We start from the raw sequence: 25134 nt of genomic DNA on the forward strand, positions 1-25134 counted from the left end.
CAATCCACACCAAGGCTTGTATTATGGGGAACTGGCTCAGGGAATTCTGGAAGACCTGCGAGTGAGAGTAATCTGCGCAGAGACTCAGTAGAAAAAATCTCTCATTGGCTGTTATTTTCCCCAGCACATAAGCACTCCCTATGCACAGAACTTGGGGAAGAAACAACTACAACGAGTATAGCGAGCGAAACAGTGCAGTTTAACAGATTACCAACACAAATAATTGTAATTATTTTAATAAAAATAATAAAAAATAAAAATATATTTTTTATTTAAAAATAAAAATATTATTTTCTTTCTTCTGAGGATCCCTGGGTCTTCTCTGATTACCCTGAAGGTCCTGAAAATTCGCCACTAATATATATATATATATATCATTGTAAATTTGATGTTAAATAATATTTTTTATCATTCCTAACTTCCTAAGACAAGAATTTGATTACAATTGAATAAATGTACCGCCAGTGATTACGGATCTGGAATCAATGGCGGAAAATTTATTGTAATCAAATTCTTGTCTTAGGAATGATAAAAATATTATTTAAGTCTGCATGGCATGAGTAATCAATAGGGGAAAAAACGTCATTATGCGGGGAACTACTCCTTTAAAACATAATTTTTTTTATTTTTATATTTTAGATATGTTTCATCATTGTATGAGAAGAATTGCCATTTACAGTTTTATATATTAAAGTACATCCAAAGACAACCCTAAACCTGTGTCTCAGACAAGAATGGTGGTTGACTGGTGGTCCCTGGGTTTGTGGAAGTGTTGGTCTGAGGCAGCTCTTCAGTGAAGGCTTTCTCCAACACTTTCAGGACAGACCTGCGAAAAACATCCTTGAAATCCTGACCCATGAACACGTACAACAGAGGGTTCAGGCAGCTGTTGAGAAGTGCCAGGCCGAAGGTTATGGGCATCCAGTTGTAGAGCACATCATTCAGTGTTGCACTGTGTTTCCCCAGCCAATTCACAAAGTCAATCAGATGCATGATGTGATAGGGCACCCAGCACAGGAAAAAAGTGGTGATAACAGCTGCTATGATTTTGAAAGGGCGAACTGATTGGCTGGCCAGCGAGCGATTCCTCCTGAGCCGGTAGATGATGACAGAATAGCAGGAGACGATGACGGTGAAAGGGACCACGAATCCCATGAGGAAGTGAGTGATGGTCATGACCGCAGCTCTAATTTCCCACAACGGTGCAAAGTTGGAGTAGCACTGGACCTTATCATTGTCGTAGGACTTTGTGTCCTTAAAGATGATGTAGGGGGAGCTAAGAGCCAAGGCCAGAACCCAGACACCCAGACTCACCCAAGACGCATTTCTGACACTGCGGTGGTTCTGGGCCCATACTGGACACACCACACGTACACATCTGTCAACACTGATGACCATCAGAATGAAGATGCTGGCATACATGTTCATGTAGAAAACGGTACCATCCATTTTGCACATGAATTTGCCAAAAGGCCAGTGGTAGTCCAAAGCTATTTCTGTGATGCTCAGGGGCAGGAATGCTGTAATGAGGAAGTCGGCCATGGCGAGGTTGAGGTACCAAACGGTGTTCATGGTTTTCTTCATTTTGAAGCCCGCCACCCAGATGACAACACCGTTCCCCAACACGCCGAGCACAAAGACCAGGCTGTAAATGACGAGGGAAGCGATCTCGTGGGATTCGTTGACTTCACCTTGTTCATCACTGGAGTCATCATATTCATACTTCTCATTGTCTTCCCAGAAAGAGCCGCTTCCACCAGACAGATCCATCTCTTCATTGTTATAAATAGCAGTTTTAATCTCCATTACCGTCCTAAAACCTAAAATAACAAAACAAAGGTTAATGCTAATAAAGAATTATGCACTAAGCAGTTGTCCATCGTAGTTCCCTGTAGTGATGCAGTCCCTTCTTATGGAAGGTTTCCCCTTTTTCTATAGTTTATATGCATGCTGACTAAGACTTGCACCTTCTATGGGCCTTTCGTTTGGAAGTGCAAGAGTCCCTTCTCTTTGTTTGTTCGGCACATGAAAGGCAGAGGCACGCACAAGGAGCTTTACAGTGAAGAGCTCTAAACTATACTGTCCTGTACTATTCCTATGCAACTTCTAATAAAGTAATCAATCAATCAATCAATCAGTCAACGTGTACAGATTTTTGTCAGTTTTGGACAAAATCATCTGCTAAGGTTCCTAACAGGAGACATGTTCTAAAGATATATGAATATCCTGTACAAATAATCAAGTGCTAAGAGACACTCATTGCTCCCTCTGTTACTGAATCAAAAATAATACTAATAAAATATAATACTTCATCATAGATAGGCCTACTATTACTAAATACAGCTGATGAAATTTCACACATCAACATTTTGCTAGTGATATATTTATTTATGTTATGTTTTAAAAAGCTCTACATTCTAGATGTAGCAATCGTGTCTATGCAATAACATGTAAAGTAAAATAAAAGCTACCCGTTACAAAGTGTTGAAGAGACGAGTGAGGAGTGTCTTTGTTCAAACTGTGGTCCGTGTAGTGAGCACTGAGGCGCTCAGAGCAACTTACTGTATAGCACCTTATGAGTGTCGTATGCATGACAGCTAACCATAGTGCATCTTTTCAGATAGGTTAAAATAACAACCATGATGAAACGGGGAAGTTGCATTTGTTTATGAGTTTAGTCACTTGAATAAACCACAGGACTAACGCTGCAGAGTGCATTTTTAAGCATTAGAGGCATTGGTAGATTTAACAATTCTGGGGCTCCAAGCAAAGCTCATGTTCGGTCATCAAAATATACGTGCACGGATAAATGCGTCTGTGGTGAGACTTGTCCTTGTCCATGGCAAATGGCATTTGTACACTTTCAGAGTTACAGACCTGTAATGGTCCATTTTGTTCCATTTGTACAATCTCAGAGTTACAGAACTGTAATGGTCCATTGGTTCCATTTGTACACTCTCAGAGTTACAGACCTGTAAGGATCCATTTTCACCACCTTCAAGGAACCTCAAAGGTCGAACCTCTGCACATTTAGGGCTCTTTGTATGCACGAACGCACGCACACACGCATCGCATCGCATCGCATCATCTAAGGCAGCCATACATGGGCAACCGGGGGCCAAATGCGGCCCCCACCTTCACATAATCCCACAGAATATCGGATACAGCTCTTACAATTCCTAACATGCAAACCTGACCTGTTCCGATTACGAATCAGTCTATATTGGTATAGACTGGTAGTACTAGTATTACAATTATATATTTTTTATGTCCAATGTATTTATATTTAAGTTCACAAAGTTAACACAAGTATAATAACAAATGCATTTGAAATTAAAAGAAAAAAAATAGCAGATCTACAAGCGCAAACCCGTCCCGCTTTGAGCTTGTAGATCATCTATTTTTGCTACTTTTGTGTGACACAGAATGACGAAATAGGGCATTATTTACAAAAAAGGTTTAAAGCCAACACTATTATGCACTGTGGCCCTCTGATCTAAGCTGATTAAAAAGTGTCAACAACGACTTTTGACTAAATAATAAAACTACTGGATGGGAACACCAGGTTCCTTCTTCCATCTTCCTTTCGGAAAATGTACAGTTTCGGACATACAAGGTTTCCACCTGACAGCGACGATATGCAAACTCAAAGTTGTATGAGATGAGATGACATCAACCTCTGAAACTACTCTGATGATCTATGTGTGGTTTCACAAGCAGCCCGTTTCCTTTGTGCAAAGGGATTAAAAATAGCAGCTTAGACATCAAGCTGCCATTACTTCCTGTTCAATGGGTGACAGACTTTTTAAATTCAAGTTATTTCTAATGTCAGATTATATACATTCCCTTTTCCCTGCTGCTGCTAGTTACCAAAATGGTTACTAAATATGTTTACAAAATACCATAATATGCACTTTAATAGACGTTAATATATGTTTGGTACACACACTTTATACCTTATGGCTTATTGCGACCGTCAGGGAGCAGTTTACTATGAAAACCTCCACCGGCCGTCCGGCCGTCCGTCCGTCCGTCCGTCCGTCCGTCCGTCCGTCCGTCGGTCACACGTCACACGTCACACCTTTGCCCTGCTCATATTTCCGCATCAGTATGACATCACACCACATGTGTACACAAACCTTTGTGTACGTTGCTGTGGCAACAGTCTGTTGTTGCTGGTCTGTTAGTGTACGTTAGCAACCACCTTAGCAACCATGGTTTTACCCTAGCAACCTCCATATATGGGCATAAACAGGTGACATCACACTGATGTCAGATACTCAGAGCAGGGATTTCTCCATAATATATGGGCATAAAAGGGATTCTGTTAGGGATCTCCATATATGGGCATAAAAGGGATTCTGTTAGGGATCTCCATATATGGGCATACAAGGGATTCTGTTAGGGATCTCCATATATGGGCATAAAAGGGATTCTGTTAGGGATCTCCATATATGGGCATAAAAGGGATTCTGATAGGGATCTCCATATATGGGCATAAAAGGGATTCTGTTAGCTGTTAGTGATCTCCATATATGGGCATAAAAGGGATGCTGTTAGGGATCTCCATATATGGGCATAAAAGGGATTCTGTTAGGGATCTCCATATATGGGCATGAAAGGGATTCTGTTAGGGATCTCCATATATGGGCATAAAAGGGATTGTATCCCAGATGATGCCCTGTTAGGAGATCCACACTAACAGAATCCATTATATGGTCCTACCGACAGCTGCTATAAGCCAACCCTGGCGATAAGGTCTGAGTCGAAGAAATGCTTCTTTCCTGGCAAGAATTTCCCCTTTATACTGTAGGGCTCGTTTGTGTATTGTATGACATCACGCCACATCATCGGCTGAGGACTGTGTGATGTCATCATATCTCCATATATGGAGACATAAGTTGCTCATGCCCAAATATGGGCTGGTGAGGTCAGACTTAGTGTGATGCGTAGGTTATCTCCATATATGGAGATTCAACTTCAATGAGTAACCATGGCAAACTGTCAACTGCCCGTATGTCTTGATAATTGGTAAAACAAACTTTTGGCCTATTTGTGGAGATAAGCGACCAACGGTCGCTTATCTCCCGATTAGGGAGTCTTACTGGTGATAAACTGTTAGTGTTAACTCTATTATTGCGACCGTCAGGGAGCAGTTTACTATGAAAACCTCCACCGGCCGTCCGTCCGTCCGTTTTGTCCACCGGCCGTCCGTCTGTCCGTTTTGAGATAAGCGACCGTTGGTCGCTTATCTCCACAAATATCACAACCTCTACCTCTCACGTCATACGGGTAGCCATAGTTACACCTGGAATGTTGAATCTCCATATATGGAGATAACCTACGCATCACACAAAGTCTGACCTCACCAGCCCATACTTGGGCATGGACGACTTATATCTCCATATACGGAGATGGCCATATATGGAGATACGATGACATCACAGAGTCCACAGCTGATGATGTGGCGTGATGTCATACAATACACAAACAAGCCCTATATAAAGGGGCAATTCTCACCAGGGAAGAGAGCATTGCCTGGAATGTTGAATCTCCATATATGGAGATAACCTACGCATCACACAAAGTCTGACCTCACCAGCCCATACTTGGGCATGGACGACTTATATCTCCATATACGGAGATGGCCATATATGGAGATACGATGACATCACAGAGTCCACAGCTGATGATGTGGCGTGATGTCATACAATAAACAAACAAGCCCTATATACTGATGCGATACGATGACATCACAGAGTCCACAGCTGATGATGTGGCGTGATGTCATACAATAAACAAACAAGCCCTATATACTGATGCGGAGATATGAGCAGGGCAAAGGTGTGACGTGTGACGTGTGACGTGTGACCGACCGACCGACGGACGGACGGACGGCCGGTGGAGGTTTTCATAGTAAACTGCTCCCTGACGGTCGCAACAATTCAGCTGTGTTTGCTCGTGTCATCATGATGAGGTCATAAATCAGCCATGCCCAAATATAGATTTTACGGGTTTACATGCTTACTCAGTTATTCGTTATGTGAAAGTCCTATGACGTCTATGATATCTGACATCATCATACATACATTCCCTTTTATGCCCATAAATGGAGATCCCCTCTGTAGAACCAGCCACTGACATCACTGTAATGTCAGGGGAACCAAATCCCTTTTATGCCCATATATGGAGATCCCTGTGATGCCAGGGGAACCAAATCCCTTTTATGCCCATATATGGAGATATGGAGATCCCCGTGTTGCCAGGGTAACCAAATCCATTTTATGCCCATATATGGAGATCCCTGTGATGCCAGGGGAACCAAATCCCTTTTACGCCCATATATGGAGATCCCTTATGTCATCAATATTAAGCCCATATCTGTGAATATCTATGGGTACCAGATGTCTCCATATATGGTTAAATGGTCCGATATACATCACTGGCCAGAAGACCAAGAAATGGTGCAACCTCGCCCTTTGCTTTTCTCCCTTAGGCATCTTACTGGTAGGTAGTTTAATGAGGAATGCAGTATGGTGGTAGGTAGGTAGTTATGGCATTTGATGTAAGATTTTCACTTTCTAGGATAACTATATTTGCTATTCCCAGATGATGCCCTTTTAGGGTACCCCTCATGCCCATATATGGAGATCCCCAGGCTTTACTAATTAACATAAGTTTTCATCAGATATATGGGCATAAATGGACACAGGCAAACTAGTATAAGGGTCATTTGTGTACGGTGTGATGTCATACTGATGTCAGCAGTGTGACAAGCGACCAACGGCGTTGGTCGCTTATCTCCTGATTAGGGAGTCTTACTGGTATACTATAGTGTGCATATGTACATAGCACTTTATTTAAAATATACCGGTAGGTTAAATGCTTTGATATATCTGTCTGACGTATTGTTGCTGTGTTGTCGGTTGTTGTGATAAATGGTAATTCACCCATTCACACACACATTCATACACCGATGGCGGAGGATCATGCAAGGCACCAACCTGCTCAGCAGTTAGTTTTGGTTTGTTTGTTTTTTGTTGAAGAGGAACCACGATGGAAATAATCCTTCTGTCTTTTTTTTTGTGTTTTCATCCTCAGTGATACAATGACTGTACTTATTTGGGTGCTGTCATGGCCAGCTCATGGGCAAGGGAGATCGATGTAAAAGTAGGTTATAACAAATCATATTTGTACAATAACGTCTAACAAAAAGGCAACTAAAGCGTACTGAAGATATCTTAACGCAACAGCACAGGATAAAGCCAAGGATACAATGAGGTGTGGGTCGATTAAATCAGCTGTGTGTGTGTGTGTGTGTGTGTGTGTGTGTGTGTGTGTGTGTGTGTGTGTGTGTGTGTGTGTGTGTGTGTGTGTGTGTGTGTGTGTGTGTGTGTGTGTGCACGTGTGCATGAATGGAACATGATGTAATGCAAGGTGTGTGGATGGAAAGTAAGTCAAAACCTAAAGTAACAGCAGTAACATGGAGAGCTGAATGTCTTTCTCTAGATCTCACACAGGAGTGGCACGAACATGCATCTACTTACAGTATAGGCTACTTATAGCCTATAAGCCTATAACTTCTGACCTTAAGGGCAAATTTCTGCTAAAAGATAATCCAATGGCCAAAAACAAAGAACCACACTCTAAATTAAAATGTGTTTTGTGACTGTGTGTATACTTATAAACTCTGAAACCTGAATAAAGAATCAACTTTATTGTCACCTCCCTGGTTTACAGGTGTAAAGAAGTGGGTGAAATATTGTATTTTGCATATTAAGCTCCATCATTTTGTTATTATTCATAAAGGGAGAAGAAATAAAAGGAGGGAGGAGAGGTAGAGCAGGGAGAAAAAATAAAACTCAAACATTAAAGATGCACGTCAAAGAGAATCTCCAAACAATACGTTTTATAAAAATGTTACTTCAACATATTATTTGAGATATTTGTCATCATCATTTCAATCTTGGAGAACGTACTGAGAAGAAAGAGGTTTACAGTTCTATACATGAATTAAAGTATATCCAAAGGCAACCCTAAACCTGTGTCTCAGCCAAGTTTGTCTCTAGACTCGCCTGGTTTGTGGAAGTGTTGGACTGAGGCAGCTCTTCAGCGAAGGCTTTCTCCAACACCTTCAGGACAGACCTGCGAAACACATCCTTGAAATCCTGACCCATGAACACGTACAACAGAGGGTTCAGGCAGCTGTTGAGAAGTGCCAGGCCGAAGGTTATGGGCATCCAGTTGTAAACCACATTATACAGTGTTTCACTGAACTCTGTCACCAGCCAATTCACAAAGCCAGTCAGACTCATGATGTGAAAGGGGGCCCAGCACAGGAAAAAAGTGGTGATAACAGCTGCTATGATTTTGAAGGGGCGACCTGATTGGCTGGCCAGCAAGCGATTCCTCCTGAGCCGGTAGATGATGACAGAATAGCAGGAGACGATGACGGTGAAAGGGACCACAAATCCCATGAGGAAGCGGGTGATGATCAGGGCCCCAAGTCGAAACTTCCACAACTGCATCGCTGCGGGTTTACTGTAGTCATCGGTGAGTGCAAAGTTGGAGTAGCACTGGACCTTATCATTGTCGTATGGCTTTGTGTCACTAAAGATGAAGTAAGGGGAGCTGAGAGCCAAGGCCAGTACCCAGACACCCAGACTCACACAAGACGCCTTTCTGACACTGCGGTGGTTCTGGGCCCACACTGGCCACACCACACATACACATCTGTCAACACTGATGACCACCAGGATGTAGATGCTGGCATACATGTTCATGTAGAAAACGGTATCGTCCATTTTGCACATGAATTGACCAAAAGGCCAGTGGTCGTCCAGAGCTGAGTATGTGATGCTCAGGGGCAGGAACGCTGCAACGAGGAAGTCGGCCACGGCGAGGTTGAGATACCAAACAGTGTTGATGGTTTTCTTCATTTTGAAACCTGTCACCCAGATGACAACACCATTCCCCAACACGCCGAGTACAAAGACCAGGCTGAGAATGACCAGGTACGCGATCTTGAAGGATTCGTTGATCTCCATTATCGTCTTAAAACCTAAAATAACAAAACAGAGGTTAATGCTCTGTTTTAACACGCCATGTGTTATTATTGAAAATATTTGGTGCCAGGGATGGGATCCCCATACGAGATTTGTATTGTTAAAATCTTTCATTTTATATATATATATATATATATATATATATATATATACTGTACATACATACACACATCACACATACATACATACTAGAGATGCGCGGATAGGCTTTTGAGGCCATCGGAATCCATCCGATCCAATTAATTATCCGCCCATTATCCAACCGCATTAATTTCATTATCCAATTTATATATCCGCATCCATCCTCATCCACAACTTCCATGATGTCAAATTATTATTATTTTCTGGTATTCTCAGAAATGTATTAATTGATTTAGCCTACAGAATCTCTCTTCGTCTTTTTTGTGCTGCGCTACGCTGATGCAGTCAGACAGACAGGCAGGCAGGCACGTACACACATAGACATCAAAGGGGGCTTGAGCCCCTGCCAGATCAGTCTGTAAAAAGTGCCCATGAATGCATTTTTTTACTATGGTAAAAAAATGCAAATGTTCCCAGGCCCTTTCCATACCATAACTGAAGGCTGCATTCAAGAGAATTGTCCACCAAAAGGCCCTTTTAGAAATATCAGCCTCTCTAAAATTTCTCTGCACGTCCCTGCAGACAGGCACACACTTACCGAGAGAGACCGAGTGAGACGAGCGACAGAGAGAGAGGAACAAACAAACACACACACACACACACACACACACACACAGCTTTTTTGTGGGAAGTTTAACTTACCTACAGTTGCCTATACTTTGTAATTTGCGTGAGGTGGTGAAGGATCTATGAAAGAGATTCAACTTCGTTTAGCGCAACAAGGCATGCCGTGATGCTGATGCCTTCAAGTGGTCGCAGCTGTATCGTTGGAGCACTGGTGCCAGGAGCCCTGCACGGGTCCAATTTTGACAACCCGCGCCCGCCCGGCCCGTTATTAATCAGATCCGTGGACCACCCGTTACCCGTCATTATTTAAAAATCAAAACCAGACCCGCCCCGCCCGTCAAAAATGGACCCGTCGCCCACCCCGTTACCCGTGGTTACATGCATTGAATAAATAGCCTACAGCCGTGCGTGCGTTCTTCCAATGGCATCGCACTCCATTTTCACTCCATATAGTTGATCCCCCTGCACGCCATCGGAAAATGCTGTTATTAAGCTTATTATTAATAGGTATATTGTTATTTGGATAAAGTAGAACAACCTTTAAAACCAATCATAATCATTTAAAATCGTATCATGATCTGTCACGACAGCTTGTTGCTGCTGCTGCTTTCTGCCTCCGCTGATGTGTGCAGTTGTATTTGTCATACGATGGTGTCGCGCATTGAAAATATCAGAGCTACAAGCTCACAACATGTCGGAACTTGAAGCTGTGTGAGCTTGCACGTCTGCTATGCTCGACATGCACCGTCATACGGCGAAGCACATATCCAGCTTTTCACAGCTGAAGGGAACTTCACTAGCGCTGTCTGTCTGTCTTGTTCGCTCGAGTCGTCACTGTTTAGGCTACTGTTATGATGATAAACAGCCAGAGCTAATCTAAACCAAACCGGACCCATATGTGACGATAATAAAAAAGGGATTGGAACTCCTAATAGTCGTGGAATCACGTGGATATTATACAATCATGCACCTTTCTGATCGCAGCAATGGATGTGGTTGAATTGGACAAGTTGATTGCAGGCAAGTCATCCTTCCTCGCGCCCCATCATCATGACATAAAACAAACACAGTCCCTCAGACTTGTAGGTTTGCATATAATAAGGTTTAATGGTCGCGCTAGGCAAGCAGTTCACTCGCGCGTGCCCACTTTATTCAGTTGTGTGTCCTCCTCACTGACTGTGTGCGCTCCAGCCGGCAGTCGCTCCATGTGTGTGACTTGACGTTTAGGTGAAACAGTGCTGTATTAAGCATGCAGTGGTTTTCACAGTAAAACCCGCCCGTCAACCGCCTGTCTTTAGTCGCGCACCGCCCATCCCTGTACCCGCACATTTATAATAGTATATATTCCGCCAGTCTCCGCCTGTCAAACACGGGTACCCGTTGCAGGGCTCTGCTGGTGCCTCGTTATGAAACATTAACAAATTACACAAAATAACACACACTCACACAGAGTCACAGACACAAGCATTCAGAGATTTAGATTTTTTTCTGTTAGATATATTATGTCATAATTTATTTCCTGCATTATTTCATCCGCGGTTATCAGAAATGAATTAATAATTAATTATATTTGATTGATCCAAATCCGCCCTCACCGCGGTGCACCGCGGCTAAAACCGCGAACGGCGCATCTCTAATACATACATACATACATACATAGCCTACTGTACATATACTGTAGCCAACCTACAAGCACACAACGTTTTGAGCTTGTAGATCACCTATCACCTGAATCTGATACTTTACTGATCTTGATCACCTGACTTCAAAGATTTGGCACAAACAAAAGGTTAAATTTGTTCTCCTGCTATGTGGCTGAAATGCGTAATGCCCTACCGACTGCCTTAATGTGGCAAAATCACGCTCTTTCGAACGACCATCATTTCGACCGGAGGGTTAGCGACTCATCCCACGGAGGTTAAGGTTAGGGTGAGGGTTAGAGTCAGGTTTCGAAAAGATGACATGTAGTAACAGCGACACGCTCCCCCTTAATGTAGTGTAAATCCATACTCTCCTTTAAAACCGCTCTGAAAAGTCACTTACAGGAGGCTGCAACTCAAAACTGGTAAAAAAAAAGTCTGATCCGTATCTTCCCCTGACCCTTTTACAGTAAATATCAATTATTATCTGTTTTTCTGATTGTGTCATGATGTTTTTCTGCATACTGTGTTTATGTGTCTGTCATTTAATGTTTTCATGGATTGAGTACAAAAGGACCCCAATGCAAACAAGCCATTGTGCATTCTTGTGGTCTTTAATCCTTTTAGCAGACCTTTGTATCTGAACTTTACTAGAGCTCTTCACAGGCCCCCCCCCCCCCCCGATTCCAAAATTACCCAAGGAAATTACCCAAGGACCCTTACGGTTTTGTTCAGTGTTTTATAATAATCACTCGGCCGGGTCGGAATCGGTCGCATTGCCTCGGAACTCGGGGTCTATAATTATGTGTAATACATGAGTGGTTCCGAAAAGTCCTGTACTACAGTGTGACAGTCACAGACCCGGCCCCCTCTTGCACCCCGGTGCACCCTCACGCGGACCACCTTTCCCCTCCCCTGCACATCCGTGAAACCGGTTTTAGCAGATATATATATCTGCTAAAACCGGTATAGCTTGTAGTTTCAAGCTTGTATACAAGCTTGTAGATCTGCCCTTTAGATATTGGTCCAAAGTTCATGTGTAGAATGTTTCGTGCACAAAAGTCTTGTTAATAAGGCCTGTAATAGGGCCTGCCGCATTTCAGGCTTTGTCCCAAATAAAATATAATACCTATATAGTCCTACCTTTACTAAATACAGCTGAAGCAATTTCGCTCATCAACATTTTATAAGTTAAAAATACGTTTTAAATAACTCTATATTCTAGATAGCAATCATGTCTATACAATAAGAAGTAAAGTATAATAAAAGATACCTGTTTCAAAGTGTTGAAGAGATGTCAGTCAGAGGAGTGTCTTTGTTCAAACTGTGATCAGTGAACACTGAGGAGCTCAGAGCAAATTATAGCACCTTATGGGTGTCGTATGCATGACACCCTTTGCAGAAATGTAAAAATAACCACCATGCAAAATGGGGAAGTTGCATTTGTTTATTATTAAAAGCGAGTTTAGTTGCTGCGTGTATTTGTAAGCACTTGAGGAACTGGTCGATTTAGCAATTTTGGGGCTCCAAGCTAAGCTCAAAATGAATCCCCACCCCCACCACCGATTGTACAATTGTACAATTATTTGTTGTCGTAACCAATAACTTTAGCTACTGTTGGATGAATTACCTAATAAATAATTGTAGCTTTTTAAGAGATTACAGTAGCTACATGCCTACAGGAGAGTAACGCAACTAACAACTCTTAAGGATAATTTAGCTCAGGTCAAGAATCAAGATTGAAATGAATTCCAATGAATTTGTAGGTATCTGCAAGCTCAGCGTTTAATACTTCATATTTGAATGTCCTCATAATATACAAAAACATAAACAGCCTACATTTGCAGACATTTCAGTGCTGATTAGACCACGTTAACATTTGTGCAGTGCAACAAGACCCTGATTTATTTTATTTCTTTAGTATTTTAAATATACGTTAAGACAACAATATTCATGCTGGAAGATCGCTCAATCGATGTCAACGCATCACTGCATTCAGTGCAGAGTCCATATTGTACAGCTCTGTAGGCAACTTAAGCCATCACTAGATGAGATCATAAATGACTCACATGCTGCATCGGAGGAGGAAAGAGAACACGTTTCGTTATAGGCCTCCTACACAGGTCTAGGTTGTAAAAGCATGGTTTGTTGGTTTCCTTATCATAAACGTGAAGTTTTGCCCCAAGTGTGCAAATGTTGGACCCTTGCGCACCTGTTATGTGCACCTGTTGTGTGCACTGGCAATGCTAAATCCTATCCAATGGCCAAAACACACAAACATCATTTTTGAATAGTTTATAAGTTGTATAGTTGTATAATTACAAACTCTGAAACCTGAATCAAGAATCAACTTCATTGTCACATCTCTGGTTTACAGGTGTAAAGAAGTGGGTGAAATATTATATTTTGCATAAGCTCCATCATTTTGTTGTTATACAGAAAAAGGAGAAGAAATATATGCACGTCAAAGAGAACCTCCTTTTTAAAATGGAGTATACTAGTTCACCCCCAAAAATTTTCTTCTTTTTTTTCCCGCATTCCTAATACAATATATATATATATATATATATATATATATATATATATATATATATATATATATATATATATATATATATATATATATTATTGTAAATTTACCTCCATTGATTCTGGATCCGTAATCAATGGGGGTACATTTATTGTAATCAAATTCTTGTCTTAGGAATGATACAAATATTATTAGTGGCCAAGGCCACGAAGTGGCAATGCCTTGGCCACTCATTGTTATTGGACTTCATCACTATTATTATTATTATTCCGCCACTTTTGCTCTAGCGGCTAGACCGTGCAGTCGCTTTTTACGAAACTCGGCGGTATGGCAGAGGACTATGCCAAACGGCTAAAACGCGAAGCTCGCAACAATCGGCCAAAGGGTGGCGCTGTAGGAAGCCTTGGAAAGTGCAAACTTTGAACTGGTGTAGCTCATGCCCTGTTTCAGGTACAGCAATGAAACCTGTATACACTTATGCGTCTCCTCATGCCGAACAACTTTTACGCTCTGACTTTTGACCTCTGACCTTTACCTCTCCCACAATTTTGAATTATATGAAAAACAGTAAAAATGTATCTCCTCCTGGGATTTTCGCGTAACGTGCGCGAAACTTTTTTTACATGAACTTTGGACCAATACGGTCTGAAAACTTAGCCGGATTTTCTTTAAAGCGAAACATTATTTTTTAATAATTCACTCAATGTTGCAGTTATATGCAAATTATTCTTCTGCCTCTAAATCATACATGCAAAGTGACACGTTCATGGCATTTGGCAAATATGTAGAGGGTTATTCCAAATATCACTGAAAGCAATCTTACTCCAATTGGCCAAAGGGGGGCGCTATACGAAGCGTTTGAAAACTCAAACTTTAAAGGGGCATAAGTCATGCCTCGTTTCGTTTGAAGACATGCAACTTGCTTACACACGTGCCTTGACTCAAGCGGAAGACATCTGTGTCTTTGTTAAGTAAGCTCCGCCCTTAGAGTTTCCGCAATTTTGAGCAGTTTGTAAAACACTTAAACCCGCTTTTATTCCGGAACTTTCGCGTCACGTGCACAGAACTTTTTTTACATGAACTTTGGACCAATATCTAAAGATCTGTCAGATCGTTTTTTTTTTTTAATTGAAACATGCTTTATTAATAATTCAATCAACATTGCAAGTTTTATGCAAATTATTCTTCTGCCTCTAAAACATACATGCAAAGTAAAATGTTCATGATGAACTACCGTAGAGGGTAAGTCCAAATATCACTGAAACCAAAAAGAATCATATTTGAACTGGGGACCCCCCACCCTGACGTGAGTAGGGTTTTCCCATGATCTGGGCCTTAGGCTAGATGCAGAATAGAGCTGGGACGTTCGCGAACGAATCGAATCTTTTGAACGGCTCTTTGAAGTGAACGTTGGGATCCGGTTCGCGCAGTAGAGAGCCGTTCATTTGGGGGGAGACCCCCTCCCCCCAATTCAACATCTCCTTGCTACTCCACTGAGTACTGACTGAGTACAGTGAGTGAGTGAGAGAGAGAGAGAGAACAAGTGGAGGAGCGAGTTCATTGTTGCCTGCTTGTTTTTTTTTTGGTGTTTTATGAATAACAAAAGTCAAGGTAGCTTAATTTACACACACATTTTATGAAAAGGGTAAATACTAAATTGTGATCTCAACTGTCAGCAGAGGAATGTGGTGCCACCTTGTGGATTCATGTTTAAACAAATTCTTCTTAAAAATATATAAATATACAAGGAGCCAAATGAGCCAGTCTTTTGAACGGCTCTTTTCAGTGAGCCAGATCGATGGTACTGTCTCACTTCAAAGAGCCATAAATCCCACCTCTAATGCAGAATGGTTAGGCACAGGTGTGTGTGTGTGTGTGTGTGTGTGTGTGTGTGTGTGTGTGTGTGTGTGTGTGTGTGTGTGTGTGTGTGTGTGTGTGTGTGTGTGTGTGCGGGTGTGCGTGCGTGCGTGCATGTGAACTGAATCTAACTGATGGCTTAGTTTGGTTTTCAGAAAAACTACATTTCCCAGAATGCAGCAGCTAAGATGGCTGCTTGTTGCAATCAGTTTGATTTGTCAGCACCTGGCCGCAACACAGCTTCTCCGAGTCAGGCAATCCAAATGTTTTTGCTCTTAACCACCGAGCTCTGCTTCACTGTGTAGCTGGCTCTCGAAGGGACTCTTCCATCGAGCAGTAAGCAAAACTCCACTATGTTCTCCTCTGTCGCACATTTGCTCTGTATTTTGCCACATTGCTAATGGTGGTTCTATCTGTTCCCATTGTAGGCAAATTAGGAGCTGCATCTGAGTCTTGGAAGAGAAATGGCATGTGTTAATGGAAGCAACGGCATACTGTGAAACATATGTTTCGAATGTAACCCCTGTTTGTTAAGTTCTGGAAAGAAGCATATTTTGAGTTAAAAGCCCCGGTTTTGGGAAGAACTTTATTTCATGTTTTAGGGGAACGCCCCATTGAATAAAACAACGCTTATTGCGTTTTCACCTTGAGAACTGTTTCCGTGTGCTGGTTTGGGTTCAGACTTCACAATACTTAATGTTTAAAAACTTTATTTGAAGACGTTTACTACTTGAATTATTTAAAAACATTGTGATTTAAAAGACATGCCTGAAAATGGCTAGGTTGTTAACCCTCTGTATTGAAGGTTTACAACCTGATGACCAACTCTTCAACAAAGACTTAGACAACTAATGAAAAAGTTGGAAAATAAAGATATTGAGTTAAAACCTAGAGGAGTTCTTTGGAACTATTTTATGTCTGTTGCATATAGTCTTTTGCATAGATGTTGTGTAGAGGTCAATTTGTGCTTTTACCAATAACTATGCCGATTAGTGTAAAATCGGCAGAGTCTCTGTCATTTATAGCGCCACCAGAAGGCCGAAAACGCATTCTTCAATATTACTCCTTCAGATTTTATCCGATAATCACACAAATGGGCACACAGTATCTCTACAGTGATGTAATCATGACGGATTTGTCCAATATCATATTCTATCTAATTGGATAACATTGAATTCCAAGGTTTGCAGGATTGCTCCTTTTTGAACAAAATGTCTCAAACGCAGCCTGCTATTTGTGTGAGATTCTGCACGCACATTCCCACTAGGCCAAGGAACAGATGCCACCCTTCTCACATTGGCCTGTTATAGCGCCACCAGCGGGTCAATTTTTGCAAAACCCATTTTTGGAACAAAATGCCTCAAATCCCGCATGCAGCGTCCGATTGCCGTGAAAGGCCAAAGAACATGTGGTACCCTTTTGACTTTTGCCTATTATAGTCACCACTAGGCCAAAAAAAAAACACCTGACCTGCCGGAGACCTGTTCGGAAGAACACTGCTTCCAGTTTTTCTTTGATGTCTTCTTTGCTTTCCCTTGATGCTTTTTTGCTTTCCTACTTTTTCTACCTTGGCCACTTTATCGCTGCTTGCAGCTATATTTTAACTTAATATTTGTATTTAACGTGTCAATGCTCCTGGATTTCCCAGGAGTCTCCTGGATTTTGACCCCATCTCCTGGCATGCTCCGAAGGTCGCCGACTCGGGCGCCCTAGCTAAATCATTAGAGCATGCCCTGGGCTACATCTGTGCAAAATTTGGCGCTTTTAGACTGATTAGCACGAGAAAAAAAAACCCTATAAGGCCTCCGACTAACATGAATGCTCACCCATACATGCATCGTTTTCTGAGGCCATTTATAGCCCAAGGAATGTTTTTTGTCGGCGACCTTCGGTGTGCAAAACAAATGCTTGCAATGGATTCAGCATCATGACACCGAAGGTCGCTGACTCGGGCGCCCTAGCTAAATCATTAGAGCATGCCCTGAGCTACATCTGTGCTAGCCTTCCCTAACACAGGTTGATTTTGGTCTAGAAGGGGCGGATCCACCGGCTGAAAACAGCCGGTGGATCCTATTGGTTCATGATCTGTGCCATGGCCCGCCTCCCACTTCCTATGCCAGAAATTGCAGCAGGTTACCCCAGCCTTTTATTTTTCTTCCTATCGCCAAAATAAAAGCCTGGGTTTCCGAGGCTACATCTGTGCAAAATGTGGCACTTTTAGACTGATTAGCGCAAAATATCCCTAACGCCCCCGACTACGTAAAGCAAGCCTGATAGAAATATCAAACAAGCACACAATTCAAAAGAACACAGGAAAATATATCTGTTAAGAAGTTTTGGGGAGAGGACCCCCAGACCCCGGTTGGGGAGTTCCGCGCACCCCCCAAAAAATAAATCTCCTGGATTCTGACCGCCCAATGTTGAACTACTCCTTTAAAACATTATTTTAAATATGTTTCATCATAACACTAAACCTGTGTCTCAGACAAGGCTGGTGGTTGACTGGTGGTCCCTGGGTTTGTGGAAGTGTTGGTCTGAGGCAGCTCTTCAGTGAAGGCTTTCTCCATCACTTTCGGGACAGAACTGCGAAGCACATCCTTGAAATCCTGACCCATGAACACGTACAACAGAGGGTTCAGGCAGCTGTTGAGAAGTGCCAGGCCGAAGGTTATGGGCATCCAGTTGTAGAGCACATCATTCAGTGTTGCACTGTGTTTCCCCAGCCAATTCACAAAGTCAATCAGATGCATGATGTGATAGAGCACCCAGCACAGGAAAAAAGTGGTGATAACAGCTGCTATGATTTTGAAGGGGCGAACTGATTGGCTGGCCAGCGAGCGATCCCTCCTGAGCCGGTAGATGATGACAGAATAGCAGGAGACGATGACGGTGAAAGGGACCACGAATCCCATGAGGAAGTGAGTGATGGTCATGACCGCAGCTCTAATTTCCCACAACGGTGCAAAGTTGGAGTAGCACTGGACTTTATCATTGTCGTAGGACTTTGTGTCCTTAAAGATGATGTAGGGGGAGCTAAGAGCCAAGGCCAGAACCCAGACACCCAGACTCACCCAAGACGCATTTCTGACACTGCGGTGGTTCTGGGCCCACACTGGCCACACCACACGTACACATCTGTCAAAACTGATGACCATCAGAATGAAGATGCTGGCATACATGTTCATGTAGAAAACGGTACCGTCCATTTTGCACGTGAATTTGCCAAAAGGCCAGTGGCTGTCCATAGCTATTTCTGTGATGCTCAGGGGCAGGAATGCTGTAACGAGGAAGTCGGCCATGGCGAGGTTGAGGTACCAAACGGTGTTCATGGTTTTCTTCATTTTGAAGCCCGTCACCCAGATGACAACACCGTTGCCCAACACGCCGAGCACAAAGACCAGGCTTAAATGACGAGGGAAACGATCTTGTGGGATTCGTTGACTTCACCTTGTTCATCACTGGAGTCATCATATTCATACTTCTCATTGTCTTCCCAGAAAGAGCCGCTTCCACCAGACAGATCCATCTCTTCATTGTTATAACAGCAGTTTTAATCTCCATTACCGTCCTAAAACCTAAAATAACAAAACAAAGGTTAATGCTAATAAAGAAGTATGCATTAAGCAGTTGTCCATCGTAGTTCCCTGTAGTGATGCAGTCCTTTCCTTATGGAAGGTTTCCCTTTTTTCTATAGTTTATATGCATGCTGACTAAGACTTGCACCTTCTATGGGCCTTTTGTTTGGAAGTGCAAGAGTCCCTTCTCTTTGTTTGTTCGGCACATGAAAGGCAGAGGCACGCACAAGGAGCTTTACCGTGAAGAGCTCTAAACTATACTGTCCTGTACTATTCCTATGCAAACTTCTAATAAAGTAATCAATCAATCAATCAATCAGTCAAAGTGTACAGATTATTGTCAGTTTTGGACAAAATCATCTGCTAAGGTTCCTAACAGGAGACATGTTCTAAAGATAAATGAATATCCTGTACAAATAATCAAGTGCTAAGAGACACTCATTGCTCCCCTCTGTTACTGAATCAAAAATAATACTAATAAAATATAATACTTCATCATAGATAGGCCTACTATTACTAAATACAGCTGATGAAATTTCACACATCAACATTTTGCTAGTGATATATTTATTTATGTTATGTTTTAAAAAGCTCTACATTCTAGATAGCAATCGTGTCTATGCAATAACATGTAAAGTAAAATAAAAGCTACCCGTTATAAAGTGTTGAAGAGACGAGTGAGGAGTGTCTTTGTTCAAACTGTGGTCCGTGTAGTGAGCACTGAGGCGCTCAGAGCAACTTACTGTATCTGTATAGCACCTTATGGGTGTCATATGCATGACAGCCAACCATAGTGCATCTTTTCAAAATAACAACCATGTGAAATGGGGAAGTTGCATTTGTTTATGAGTTTAGTCACTTGAATAAACCACAGGACTACCGCTGAGTGCATTTGTAAGCATTAGAGGCATTGGTAGATTTAACAATTCTGGGGCTCCAAGCAAAGCTCATGTTCGGTCATCAAAATATACATACACGGATAAATGCGTCTGTGGTGAGACTTGGCCTTGTCTGTGGCAAATGGCATTTGGACACTCTCAGACTAATAGACCTGTAAGGGCCAATTTGGTTCCATTTGTACACTCTCAGAGTTAAAGACCAACTCAAAGGTCGAACCTCTGCACATTTAGGGCTCTTTGTCTGCACGCACGCACGCACGCACGCACGCACACACACACACGCATCGCATCGCATCGCATCATCTAAGTCAGCCCTACATGGGCAACCGGGGGCCAAATGCGGCCCCCACCTTCACATAATCCCACAGAATATCTCTTACAATTCCTAACATATATTACAAACATGACCCGCTCCGTTTACTTCAGTTTATATTGGTCATTTGGTATAGACTGGTAGCTTAATGAATTGTAAAAAAAAAAAAAAAAAGGAAAAAAAAGAATCCTATAAAAAAAATGAATCTGCAAAAAATAGCAGATCTACAAGCTCAAACCCATCCCGTTTTGAGCTTGTAGATCATCTATTTTTGCTACTTTTGTGTGACACAGAATCACAAAATAGCGCATTGTTTATGAAAAAGGTTAAAAGCCAACAGTATTATGCAAAGTGGCCCTCTGGAGTGAGTGTAGAAATATACTGGCCCTCTCCATCATCAAAGTTGCCCACCCCTGATCTAAGCCAATTAAAAGTGTCAACAACAACTTCAGACTAAACTAGAAGCAGTGCTCTTCCGAGCACAGGTCTCCACCAGGCCACACAAATCGGCCTGTTATAGCGCCACCATGAGGCTGATTTAAAAAATGTGGGGCAGAGGTTCTGAATTAGCATCCAGGGAGTGTGTGTGCTCAGTTTGGCAGCGATCGGGCCAACGGCGCCGGAGATTAGCTGGTAACAACCAGGCCACACAAATCGGCCTGTTATAGCGCCACCATGAGGCTGATTTGAAAAATGTGGGGCAGAGGTTCTAGATTGGCATCCAGGGAGTGTGTGTGCTCAGTTTGGCAGCGATCGGGCCAACGGCGACTGAGATTAGCTGCACACAAACTGCGAGGACACACGGACACACGGACACACGGACGGACGCACGGACGGACGGAGGGGAAAACATACTCTCCCTCAGCCTTCGGCTGGTGGAGACAATAAAGACTACATTGGATCCATTGGATCACTAGGTTCCTTCTAACATCTTCCTCTCGGAAAATGTTCAGTTTTGGACATACAAGGTTTCCAGCCGACAGTGGTGGGAAAAGTACTAAAATGTTTTACTTGAGTAAAAGTATCAATACTGTAAGTAAAAATCCAGAATTCAAAATGTACAAAGTATTGGCATCAAAATGTATTTAAGTACCAAAAGTAAAGTACAAAATGTTTGAGAATAGCAGATATACAAGCTCACAACGATGTGACGCGTTGTGAGCTTGTAGATCTGCTATTTTCAAATATCCAAGGTATAGAATAGGGCTATAGTGCATTGATGTATGTTTTATAATATAATCATTTATATCTGCAAAGTAACTAGGAACTAAAGTTTTCAAATAAATGTAGTGGAGTAAAAGTACAATATTTGTATCCGAGATGTTATTAGTGGAGTAGAAGTAAAAGTACTGAAAACTGGAAATACTCAAATACTAAAGTACAAATACCTCAAAGCTGTATTTAAGTACAGTACTTAAGTAAATGTACTTAGTTACTTTACACCACTGCCAGCCGACAACAACGATATGCAAACTCAAAGTTGTATGAGATGAGATCACCCTCTGAAACTACTCTGATGGATGATCTATGTGTGGTTTCACAAGCAGCCTGTTTGCTTTGTGCAAAGAAATAATAAAAAAAAAATACCCGCTTACACTTCAAGCTGCCATTACTTTCTGTTCAATGGGTGTCAAACGTTTTAATGTCAAGTTATTTTTAATGTCAGATTATATACATTCCCTTTGCCCTGCTGCTGTTAGTTACCCAAATGGTTACTAAATGTTTACTAAATACCATAATATCCACTTTAATGCCGGTACACACACTTTATACGGTATGATAAACTGTTAACTCTATTGTATACTACTAGAGGTTCGCGGCCCTTCGGGCCGAACAGCCACATTGCAGCGGAATTGCGTGTGATATGGTCAAATAGATAGCTGTAGAGAATACATAGCATATTTTGGTGTAGGCAAATTTATTTGTGGATGTAATAGTAGTGAGTGACATGAAATGTCCAGAGTATAAAAGAGTGTTGTGTAAAGATAAACCAGTAAGACTCTCTTATCAGGAGATAAGCGACCGTCAGGTCGCAGCGTGATTTTAGGCCAAATCTGTAGGAGTAGTGTCCAAAAATGTGTTTTAAAAAATCGGCCTGAAGGTGGCGCTAAATGGGACAGATCCATGTTGATGACATGAGTGTAGAGCAAGTGTGTACCGATTTGCGTGATTTTAGGGGCGAAATTTGTAGGAGCAGTGTCCAAAAATGTGTTTGAAAAAATCGGCCTGATGGTGGCGCTATATGGGACAGATCCATGTTGATGACATGAGTGTAGACATACTGTGTAGCGATTTGCGTGATTTTAGGGCCAAATCTGTAGGAGTAGTGTCCAGAAATGTGTTTAAAAAATCGGCCTGAAGGTGGCGCTAAATGGGACAGATCCATGTTGATGAGATGAGTGTAGACATATTGTGTACCGATTTGCGTGATTTTAGGGCAAAATTTGTAGGAGCAGTGTCCAAAAATGTGTCAGAAAAGAATCGGCCTGATGGTGGCGCTATATGGGACAGATCCATGTTGATGAGATGAGTGTAGACATACTGTTTACCAATTTGTGTGATTTTAGGGCAAAATTTGTAGGAGCAGTGTCCAAAAATGTGTTTTGCAATAATCGGCCTCATGGTGCACACACACACACACACACACACACACACACACACACACACACACACACACACACACACACACACACACACACACACACCTCTGTTGTAATTTGATACTCTACTCTGCTCCGCTCCTCTCCCCGTCTTCTCTCTCTCTCTCTCTCTCTCCCCCCTCCCTCTGTAACTTGATACTTTGATGATCATTTTGACATGTTAGCACTGGCCAGAATGGCCAGAATACTCCATCAGGACTGGCTGCTTTGCGTGAGGCGAGATTTTGTTAAATTGAAATAAATGCGGTTCAAAGAGTGGCATGTTTAAAATGTGGACAGTGTGAAATTTTCATGTTTGTTCGACGTGGTGGCTATGTTTGTGAGAGGTGTTGTGAGAATATGTAGCTAAACATTCTGTTTTAGTTTTGCCTCCACTTGCTCCAATGTATATGCTGGGATAGTGTACAGTATGTACAGTACATAGCACTTTATTTAAAATTTAGGTTCAATGCTTTGATATATCTGTCTGACGTATTGTTGCTGTGTTGTCGGTTGTTGTGATAAATGGTAATTCAGCCATTCACACACAGATTCATACATATGAGGAAACCATGCAAGGCACCGACCTGCTCATCGGCAGCAACTATGGGTTCAGTGTCTTGCTCAAGGACACTTCGACACCCAGGATCGAACAAGCGGCCGCTCTCTACCTCCTGAGCCACTGCTTTGTTTTTTTTGTTTTTTTGTTGAAGAGGAACCGCGATGGAAAAGAATCCTTCTGTCTTGTGTTTTCATCCTGATAAAATTACTGTATATCAGAAAGTGCTTTTGTGCTAAATGTATTTGGGTGCTGTCATGGCCGGCTCATGGGCAAGGGAGATCGATGTAAACTATTCAGGAGTACACCTGAATAGTTCACTGGACTGGTCGGACAACGCGCAGGCGATTCACAGCAAGGGGAAAAGCAGGCTGTTCCTCCTGAGAAGCAGGGGCGGGCATTTGCTCTACGCAGACTACGCAACTGCGTAGAGCCCCTAGGCAGAGGGGGCCCCCTGCTGGGCTCATTATTCTGAGCATTTAGAAAAAAAAAGCAAGTCTCTAGCTCATTCCTGTCAAAAGTTATGATTTTTTAAAGAATTGACCAACTGCTCACTGGAGTCAATAGGTTTCACACAGAGATCAAACTTCCTTCGCCAAACAGGAAGTGCCCTTCACCAAACAGGAAGTGCCTCTATATCTCATGAACCGTTTGTCGTACAGACTCGGGGCTGGTGTCATATGACTTGATTAAGAGTCCTTAACCTTAATTGGCGCTTCCTTCGCCAAACAGGAAGTGCCCTTTGCCAAACAGGAAGTGCCTCTATATCTCATGAACCGTTTGTCATACAGACTTGTGGCTGGTGTCATATGACTTCATTAAGAGTCCTTCACCTTAATTGGTTTAACTTAGTTCCGTCCCCTCTTCTGATTGGCTGTTGCCCCTTGTGACGTGGGTAGAGCTGCGAGGGCCCGGTCATTGCTGCTTGCAGCTTTAATTTTATCTAAATTTTGAAAAATAATAATTAAAAAGGAATTGTAAAAATATCATTTTAAAGTATTATTATCCACTGATATTCCCTTATTGTTATTAAAATAATTATTGTCCTGCATCAAATATGTCCTGTATAAAAATATACATATAGGCCTACTCTATATACCTTTGATTACCTTACTTACCTTACTGTACTCTTCTTAAATTAATCCAATAGATCCAAAATGATTGTGGTTAGGTATTTAAAACCAACCATAATGACAACAATAGGCTTCCTCTGCCTCTGCTCTTCATTGTCTTGTCAAGTTCATTGTCTTGTCATGCTAAATCATCACTTTTTCAGAATAGGTATTGAGTTGGAGGGTGGCATTTTTAATTCCTGCACTTCGCGCGCGGCGCGCGCATACTGTTTTTTC

At 42.1% G+C, this 25134-nt stretch overlaps 3 protein-coding genes across 3 annotated transcripts; all 3 read right to left on the minus strand.

Annotated features, from left to right (window-relative positions):
- Positions 1–711: 711 nt before the first annotated feature.
- Positions 712–1770, minus strand: LOC308292867 (chemerin-like receptor 1; the record flags this gene model as incomplete). The annotated part of the gene is made up of 1 exon (XM_080735291.1): positions 712–1770. The coding sequence occupies one exon, from the start codon at positions 1768–1770 to the stop codon at positions 712–714; it is 1059 nt and encodes a 352-aa protein (XP_080591417.1).
- A 6266-nt stretch (positions 1771–8036) lies between these two features.
- LOC308292868 (chemerin-like receptor 1) lies at positions 8037–9047 on the minus strand (the record flags this gene model as incomplete). Its single annotated transcript, XM_080735292.1, has 1 exon — positions 8037–9047. One exon carries the CDS (start codon positions 9045–9047, stop codon positions 8037–8039), a length of 1011 nt encoding a protein of 336 aa, XP_080591418.1.
- Positions 9048–18268: 9221 nt separating this feature from the next.
- LOC308292869 (chemerin-like receptor 1) lies at positions 18269–19141 on the minus strand (the record flags this gene model as incomplete). The annotated part of the gene is made up of 1 exon (XM_080735293.1): positions 18269–19141. One exon carries the CDS (start codon positions 19139–19141, stop codon positions 18269–18271), a length of 873 nt encoding a protein of 290 aa, XP_080591419.1.
- Between the last annotated feature and the right edge of the window lie 5993 nt (positions 19142–25134).

The sequence above is a fragment of the Nannobrachium achirus genome, assembly GCF_963921795.1.
Source record: "Nannobrachium achirus genome assembly, chromosome: 10".
Classification (NCBI taxonomy): Eukaryota; Metazoa; Chordata; class Actinopteri; order Myctophiformes; family Myctophidae; genus Nannobrachium; species Nannobrachium achirus.